Here is a 9,683-nt window from a genome sequence, read left to right as displayed (position 1 = left end):
TAAATTAACTATGATGAATGTAACCGGCTCCTTCGTTGATATTTTTTTTTTGTTTGAATAGATTCATATTAAATTGACTTTTTGTATATTGCATTTGCTTGTTTATTGGTCCTTGTCCATCTCAATCTGACTTGTTTTAAGACAATAATTCTTGCAGTTTTTGTGCTTGTTCTGAATCTTAATGATTTTTCATCATGATTGAATTTTTAATGTTAATTATTTATTTTACTGTTGTGTAGGCAATAATGGATAGTACCAACATGGATGTAGTAATGGCTCAAGAACAACAAGAAGAAATTTCTGTTGAAGAAACTGCTAATTTTGTTCCAGACGAGTCTGCCTCGAGTGAAAATAGAAACAAATCTTTATTGAAAAGTATTTATTGGCAATACTTTAGTAGATATAAAGAGGAGAAAGAGTGGAAGGCAAAGTGCAACCATTGTAAGTCTGTTCTTGGTGCCAATCCAAGGAATGGGACTACAAATTTGAAGAAACATTTGCCCCATTATTGTAAGAGAATAAAATTAGCAAATTCAAGACAATCAACAATTGCTAAATTTCTTTAAAGACATGGAAATAATAGTTCAGATGCTTTTATATTTGATGTATCTCACACAAGAAAATTGATTGCCAAGTCCATTTGTATGCATGAGTATCCTTTGTCATATGTGGATCATGTTGCAACAAGGGAAGTGTTTACTTCAATGCAACCAACGTTTAAGATTCCAAGTCGAAACACAATCAAGAAGGATATCTTTGAAATGTACGAAGTGGAGAAGCTTAATATAAACAAGATGATGGATGCAAATGATAGTTGAGTAGCTATTACAACTGACATGTAGACTTCCAACCAGGAAAAAAAAATACATGGTTGTTACAGCACACTACATTGATAGTTCATGAAATTTGCAAATGCGAGTATTGAGGTAATACCTTAAACTTATGTTCCTGCTCCTCATTCAAGTGAAGTTCTCTCTAATGCATTAATGAAAGTTTTGTTGGAGTCGAACTTAGATAGAAAATTATCAACTATTACATTGGATAATTGTTCTACAAATGATGCTATGATTGATGTGTTGTTGGGACGTCTAGACTCAAATTATTTGTTGCTAGTGGGTAAGTTATTGCATATGCGTTGCTGTGTTTTAAACCTAATTATGAAGGATTGTTTCAATTTAGTTAAAGAAAGTGTGGAAAAAATTCGTAATAGTGTGGTGTATTGGACTTCAACTAGTAAAAGACATGAAACCTTTGTGAGTTGGTGTAGTAAGTCAGGTGTTCCATTTACAAAAAAAAAAATTATCTTTTGATTGTATAACTAGATGAAATTTCACTTATGTGATGTTAGAAACTGAATGGTTGTACAGAGATATCTTTGCTCGACTAAAACAAGAAGACTCCAATTATAAAAGTGTGCCAAGTAATGAGGAATGGGAACTTGCAAAAGAAATTTGTGGTAAACTAAAACTTTTTTATGATGTGACTCAGTTATTTTCTGGAACTCAAGTTCCAACTGCCAACATTTACTTTAATAAAGTATGTGATATACATGTTGGATTGGGAAAATGGGCTGTTTCTCCTAACCCAGTTATTAGTAGCATGACATATATGATGAAGAGAAAGTTCGATAAGTATTGGAAAGAAATTCATGGCATTATGGGTGTTGCTGCAATTCTAGATCCTAGGTATAAACTTAATGGGCTTGAATATAAGTTTGCTAGGGAATGTGAAGATCCTAATGAATGCACAAGGAAAGTTGAGAGAATCAAACATGCATGTTATGAGTTACTTCATGAATATCAAAAGAATACATCTAATTTAAGCAATATGTTAGTAAAATCTACACAAGAGGTTAGGGTTAATGCATATGAATATGATGATGTTGGTTATCAATTGTATATTAGACAAAAGAAGAAGGAAAAATGTTCATTTGTGAAGACAAAATTTGATCACTATGTAGAGGAAGATGTTCATCCTCTAACTCCTGATTTTGATATATTAGCTTGGTGGAAGATAAATGGAGTTAGATTTCCAACTCTTCAAAAAATTGCAAGAGACATATTTGCCATTCCTGTGTCTAGTATTGCTTCTGAGTCTTCTTTTAGCACAATTGGCCGTATAATTGCTACTCATCGTGGTAGTCTTCATGAAGATACGATAGAAGCTCTTATGTGCAATCAAAATTGGTTGTGGGCAGAATATTATAAAAGAGGTTATTTATGTTTTCAATTTTTTAATTTGTTTAGAAATTATAATTATGTTAAAATTATATATAATAAAATTATTGTATTTGATTTTTAGGTGGAAAACCTGATTATCAAACTGCAAATGAAGATGATGATGCATTTTCTGAACTGACAGAAGAATAATATTGTAAGAACTTGGAATTAAAAGAAATGTTTAAAGACATTTATTTTTGTTTATGTTATTTTAATTTTATTAAGAACTTAATAATTATGCTATTTGTAATTTTATGTTGGATTTGTTTAGGACTTTATTGTTTTTAATTTTAATTTAAACTTAATTTTTTATTTTATTAATATAACAATATGTATGTTTGTAATTTTATGTTGGATTTTTTTAAGATTTTATTATTTTTAATTTTAATTTGAATTTGGTTGTTTATTTTTTTTATTTTATTAATATGTATGAAATTTGGAATGATTGAGTTTTATATTTATTTTAAAAAAAATTGATATTTCTGCGGGTAGGGTAGGGTAGAGTTATAATGAGATTTTTAACCTGCGGGTAAGGTTGGGGCAGGGTCCAAACCCTATCTTACCCTTAGGGGTGACAATATGTACCCTACCCGCGGGTATCCAACCCGACCCCACCCGATCGGGTAGGATTGTCGACCCGATCCGCAACGGGTAGGGTAGGGTGCGAGTTGAGTCTCAACCCTACCCAACCAACCCGCACTCTATATATGTTTATGTTATATACTTATATAAAAACATGTTTTAAGTGGATACTGAATCAAAGACCTCAACCAAAGTTATTACATTCTCTCAGAAGGAGGGATGGAACTCTCAACAGGAGAGACAATTAGAACTCAAGGTTCTATCTCCGTGATCTTAGCTCCAGCCAAGATTTCATTTTCAATCTTCTTTCCACAACCATTACCTTAAGGCACGCTCACCATCCAATTAACTTAGAAGTATTACAACCAATATTCCCCAAATCATTCTAACTATCTTCCTACTATTGTATCATTTCCAGTCTGTTACTTGTTCACACCAATGCTCTCCCAACTCCCACACTCCAGCCCTTCCCCCCATCAGTCTTTAACCAATATGACCATACCAAACATGGGTACCGAACCAATAGAAGGCACCACCATCACCCTCAATAATCAAACAAGTCCAGGCTTTCAAGATGATTGCGTCAACCTGATCAGAAAAATTATCACTAACAAAGAGATAAATTACAAAACCATCAAGAACTCGCTAATGGGAATGTGGGGCAATCTGAAGAACGTTGCAATATCAGAGGTAGGAAGGAACAAAGTTCTTGTAAGCTTTAAAGACAAACGCACAGGGAATAGGATCATAAAAAATGGTCCGTGGAACGTCAAAAGGCACCTGATGAATTTGCAGAGGTGGCTGTACGGAGAGGCAATACTGGACGTTAGCCATGACTTCTTGGAGTTCTGGATACAAGTGCATGGGTTACCAATAGAGAAGTTAAATGCCGAAACAGCAAAGAGTATTGGTAATATGATTGGAATTGTTGGAGAGGTTGAAAACCCCATTAAAGAGGGAACCTTACAGAGGAACTTCCTAAGAATCAGAGTAGCGATCAACATCACTCAACCCCTCCAAACCGGGTTTTGGCTGAATAGAGGAGACAAACCCAAAACCTGGATAAGCTTCCGGTACGAGAGATTGTTGGATAGTTATTGCTTCAAGTGCGGTGTTATAGGCCACGAGAAGAAGAACTGTGACAAACCAGTAGCTATGGCTTGTTGGGATACCACCAAGCCGAAATATGAAGCAAGATTAGCAGTGGATAGAGCTAGACCACTGTACACAACAAGGGAGGAGGAAGAAGACTGGAAAAAACACCTCAGAGAGAACGACGAAGCGCGTGGAAGTCAGTTGCGGGGAGGCAAAGAAGGGAATAGCCAAAGCTCAGAAAACAACTACAATATCCAGCGGATAAAAACAACGATAGGAATGGAGACCCAATCAGGAGAAAGCAAAGAACAACAGACTGAAGAAAAAGGCTGCGACAAGATGGTTGACCTGAGAGAAGTTAGCCGACTGCCATAAGAAAGAGTCACAGAGCACCGTGAAGCGAGCCTACTCAACCTCCTCGAATCAGTCATTCACAATCTGCAAAGAGTAAAAGGAAAAGGCATCATGAGAGAAGAAGAAGCTTCTAGTAAGAAGAAAGGGGCAGAGAAAGTAATCATGCATCCAAATCAAGAAAGAGACCAAGTTGGGCCTTCTAACTGGATGCAACCCAATCCAACATGGGCTCAAGAAATAAGGAAGTATGAAATGCAGGTCCAGCAGAATGAAGGAAAAAATAATGTCCCACATGAACCAGGCCCTAACATAAACATCACCAATAATCCAAAAAACCCATCAGATCTCCAATCACATTATGCAAGCATCAAAGCAGGCCACCAAGACCTTATCTGCCAATCTGGGAATCCGCTCAATACCCAAACAAGCCAATGGAAGATGGATAAAGAAGCAGGAACAAAACATATAGAAGAGCCAAAGACGGAAGGAGCATACAAAAATATCAGCCTCAAATGGGCCATGAGAGAAGAAGCAGGTAATTGGGCAATGAAGAAAAACAAGAAGAAAAAGCAAGTACATAAGAACCAGGAGGGAGAAACTTACTATGTGGAGCTGGCTTCGGATGAAGAGAATGAAGAATCGGAAGCTAGCAACCAAGTTAACAAGGAAAAGGGAAGTTACAGACACCAGAATTCTCGCTGAATTCAAGTGGAATGAAGATCAAGAGTCAAGAAATAGCAAGCGGAGCAGGACAGAAGCGGCTGAACAAGACAACAATATGGACATGGAAGAGCAAGAACCAACATTCAAGGCCGAGGAGGCGAGCCCAAACATGCCCCCACCCCAGCCATGATTGTCCTAAGTTGGAACTGTCGAGGCATGGCGGCGGCCCCGACAGCTTCTGAATTAAAAAATTTGTGCAAAAAGCACAAGCCAGCCATAGTTTACTTAATGGAAACTAGATGTAGAGAAGAAAATGTAAAGAAGTATGCTAGAAAGCTGCAGTTTAAAAATAGCTTTTGTGTAGAACCCCGGGGCTTGTCCGGCGGTCTATGTCTACTATGGAATAAAAATATCAATGTTTCTGTTTACTCTTGGTGCCAAAACTACATCATTGCAAACATCAAAAGCTACAACAACCCAGAGTGAAAATGTGGATTTATCTATGGCAATCCTGTGTTCAAACAGAGGAGGAAGACATGGCAAGCATTGGAGGAATCAAATGACTTGGAGGAGAAACCAAGCTGTCTCATAGGTGACTTTAATGACATCCTTTGTCAAGAAGAGAAGGTAGGTAAACACCCCAAGCCACTCATCTAAATAGAGGTATTCAAGAATTTAGTGAATAAAAAGAATCTCATGGATTTAGAACTGAAGGGCAACAAATTCACCTGGTTTAGCAACCCGAGAAATGGGCTTGTGACTAGAGAACGACTTGATAGAGCTATGGTGAATTGGAAATGGAGGCAGGCCTTCAGCAATGCTAGCCTGACGGCCTTGCCGACAATTACATCAGACCACTGTCCTCTTATTCTCAACCTAAAACCGAACAGGAATGTTCCAAGGCAATTCAAATATGAGGCGTACTGGGATGACAAGAAGGAATTAAAGAAGTGGTATCCAAAGGATGGAGAACTGAAGACCAAGAAGGAGGATATTGGAGCACTTTCGTTAATAAAGAAGCAATTGTATTAAAAAAACTCAAGGAATGGAATCAGAGGTGCTTTAAGAGAGCGGACAAGGAAATTATGAAATGGCAACTCAAGATTCAACACCTTCAAAATCTTTCCCACAATCAGAGACAACAACAACTAATCGAGTAGGCCAAGCAAAAAATCAAAGAACTGTGGAAACAGGAAGAGAAGTATTAGGCTCAAAGAGCAAGAGTCAAATGGCTCAAATGGGGAGATCGAAACACAACCTTCTTTCATGCCACTACCCTACAGAGGAGAGACAAGAATCGCATAGAAAGATTGAGAAATGCTGAGGGGAGATGGACGCAAGATCAAAATGAGGTTACAAGGCTCATAGAGGACCACTACACCAAGTTGTTTACCTCCAATGGTAGCACCAATATGACCGAGTGCACTAAGGATATTCCCAAAAGAGTGACTGAGGAAATGAACAAAAAGCTACTGGAAGAAGTCTCAGAGGAGGAAATCAAAAGTGCAGCGTTCAGTATGGATGAGGCCAGAGCACCAGGTTTGGATGGTCTAAATGGTCAATTCTACCAAAAGCATTGGAATATCATTCAGAAAGATGTTTGTGCAGTGGTTAAGAATTTTTTCGAGGAGGGCTACCTCCCTAAGGAAATTAATGAAACTCAGGTAATTCTTATTCCAAAGACCAAACAAGCAGAGACTTTGAATCAGCTGAGGCCCATAAGCTGTTGCAACTACATCTACAAAATTATAGCCAATGTGATGGTGGCCAGGTTAAGAGGGATCATGGACAAGATTGTATCCCCTATCCAAAGTGCATTTGTCAGGGGCAGGTTCATCTAGGACAATATAATCATTGTGCAAGAAGCCTTCCACAGGTTAACAAGCAAAGGAAAAAAAGCATCTCAAGACTTAGCCATCAAGCTCGACATGAACAAAGCATACGATGGATGGAGTGGAGTTTTATGGAAGAGGTCCTCAAGAGGTTCGGGTTTCATCAAAAGTGGATCAAGCTCGCCATGGAATGCATTAAAAGTGTGACATACAAGATAAAGATTAATGGCACGTTGTCAAAAGAAATAGTTCCACAAAGAGGCTTAAGACAGGGAGATCCTCTTTCCCCTTACCTTTTTATTATTGCATCTGAGGTTTTCACAATCTTGATGGATAATGCTTTAAATAAAAAACAGATTTCAAGAATTAAATTAGCTCCTACTGCACCAACCATAACACATTTATTGTTTGCTGATGGTTGCATCATCTTTTCAGGAGCTAAAGAGGATGAGATTTACCAATTGATTCAAATCATTAACCTATACACCTCGGCTTCTGGTCAAGTGATCAACCTGGAAAAATCCGAAATAACCTTTGGCAACCAAATTCCAATACAAACTAGAGTCAATTTAGAAGAAATCTTGAACATTCCATCTTAGGACAACCCAGGAAAATATTTAGGGCTCCCGGATCAATGGGGAAGAGCAAAAAGCAAGTCCTTAGAATGGATCATGGAGAAAGTGGAAGAAAAGATTGAAGGGTGGAAGGAAAGTCTTTTAAACCAAGCTAGAAAGGAGGTCCTAATCAAAGCAGTTATACAAGCAATACCAACCTACGCCATGAGCATTCTCAGATTTCCGAAATCGTTTTGCAATAAATTAAATGCTAAAGTGGCAAAGTTCTGGTGGAGGAACCAAGGAAAAGAAAGAAGAGTGCATTGGAAAGCTTGGCCAAAATTATGTAGGAGCAAAAAAGAGGGAGGCTTGGGGTTCAAGGAATTTTATCATCAAAACACTGCTCAGCTGGCGAAACAAGCATGGAGAATAATAAAAAATCCGGAAGCCACTTGGGTGCAAATACTTAAAGCCATATACTTTCCAAATTGCAAATTTTGGGAAGCGCATAAGCACCGGAATGGATCTTGGGTGTGGAATAGCATATTGCAGGGAAGAGATCTATTAGGAAATAAAATCTATTAGGAAATAAAGGTATATGGAGCTTAGGTAAAGAAAGCAAAGTCAGAGTCTGGGGTGACAATTGGATTCATGGTATCAACAAACCCCTCAAAAAAGGATGCAATGACAACCAAAAAGTGGAAGAGTTCATCACCAACTCAAGATCATGGGACAAAGCAAAAATTCAAATGAGTTTTTCCCCGATTGTGGCAAATATGATAGTTCAGACTCCAGTCAGCAAAACCTCAGATTCAGATAAGCTTATTTTGCCGTACAGGAAGGATGGAGAATATTCAACAAAAACAGGGTACTATGCGGCAAAACAAGAAGAGGATGAAAAAAATCCAAAGACAACCCCTCAACAAGCAACTCAATGGAGGAACTATGGCAAGGGATATGGAATATGAAGGTTCCTCAGAAAATTAAATGTTTCTCTGGAAGGCTGCACATAATCTAATACCGGTAAGGGCAAACTTAATGAAAAAAAAGCTTACTAATTCTAATATTTGCTCAATTTGCTTGCAGGAAGAAGAGACCAACGAACATGCCCTACTTTTATGCGACTAGACAAGAGCGGTGTGGTTTGGTTCTCAGTCACAGTGCATTCCCTCGAAGGAGAACGTCAAATCTATAGGGGATTGGCTCTAGCACATGTACAAAAATGGTAAGACGGCAAACAGGGCAGAATCGACTCAAAATTGGAGTAGAATTGGCATCATTTTGTGGTCAATATGGAAGGCAAGAAATATGCAAGTCTACAACTACATAGAACCTAACCCAGAACTAGTCATTAACCAAGTAAGGAAACTAGAACAAGAGTACAGTAGCCATACAGAGGAAGTAAAAAAAATAATGGAACCAAGCACAAGAAGCAAAGTACCTGTTAAATGGAGACCTCCACCACAAGGCTTGCTCAAGTTGAATACAGATGCGGCCTTCTTAAACGTAACCAAAACAGGTGCAGCAGCTGCAGTGATCAGAGACCAGCAAGGGAACGTGCTAGGAGGAACAGTCAACAAAATAACAGCTCGATCAACGCTGTCAGCAGAAGCACAAGGGATTAGAGAAGCTATAATCCTGGCCAACAACCTAGGACTTCAAAATGTTACCATTGAATCAGACAATCAAGTGCTAGTTCAAACTCTCAAAATAGGAAGTACAATCTGGGAGGTAGACCCAATAATTCAGGACATCAGAACAATCCAAAGAAAAATGTCAGATTGCGGTTTTACCTGGACGCCTCGTGACGGAAACAAGCTGGCGCACACATTGGCACAGTTACATCACCAGAACCAGCTTCTCAATTCATGGATTACTAATCCCCAAGCGCAGGTAGCAGACATCATCAAAAAAGAGAGGTCGGGGATCCCCCATTTTAGTCCCGTCCAATCCTTTTGAGTGCAACCAGCGATGGGATCAGAAGCCACAGATCAGAGTTGAAAACAGAGTTCTCCAGTCGCATCGTTCTGTAATCAAGGAGGGAACTCGCAGCCATGAGCCTGTAATGCTCATCCGTGGGTTTAAATTGTCATTGGAACCTGAGAACCCTTGTACCTAACTAAAGCAATGCATCACTTTCGGAATTGCCTCCTTCTCCCTGGCCATCTCCTTCATCATGCACAGCAATAGCCAAAGCAGCAACTCCCATCTCCTTTCATCATCGCCGGAACAACAATAATTCACCATTGGTACCATTTCGGAATCAGCTATAGAGAGAAAGTGAAAGAATTTGGGGAGTGAATGTAGTTGATGCGGGAGGCACATATTGAAAATTGAATGGAATTGGGCATAGTGAATGGGGGGCACAATTTGAAAATGATCGA

The 9,683-nt window shown here is 38.7% G+C and overlaps 1 protein-coding gene across 1 annotated transcript; it reads left to right on the top strand.

Annotated features, from left to right (window-relative positions):
• The first annotated feature begins 986 nt into the window (after positions 1-986).
• Positions 987-2,369, top strand: LOC112785390 (zinc finger BED domain-containing protein RICESLEEPER 2-like). The gene is made up of 3 exons (XM_025828863.1): positions 987-1,116; positions 1,349-2,212; positions 2,302-2,369. Exons 1-3 carry the CDS (start codon positions 987-989, stop codon positions 2,367-2,369), a joined length of 1,062 nt encoding a protein of 353 aa, XP_025684648.1.
• The last annotated feature ends 7,314 nt before the right edge of the window (positions 2,370-9,683 follow it).

This window comes from Arachis hypogaea, chromosome 20, assembly GCF_003086295.3.
Source record: "Arachis hypogaea cultivar Tifrunner chromosome 20, arahy.Tifrunner.gnm2.J5K5, whole genome shotgun sequence".
NCBI lineage: Eukaryota > Viridiplantae > Streptophyta > Magnoliopsida > Fabales > Fabaceae > Arachis > Arachis hypogaea.
This window is presented reverse-complemented; position numbering and strand designations above follow the sequence as displayed.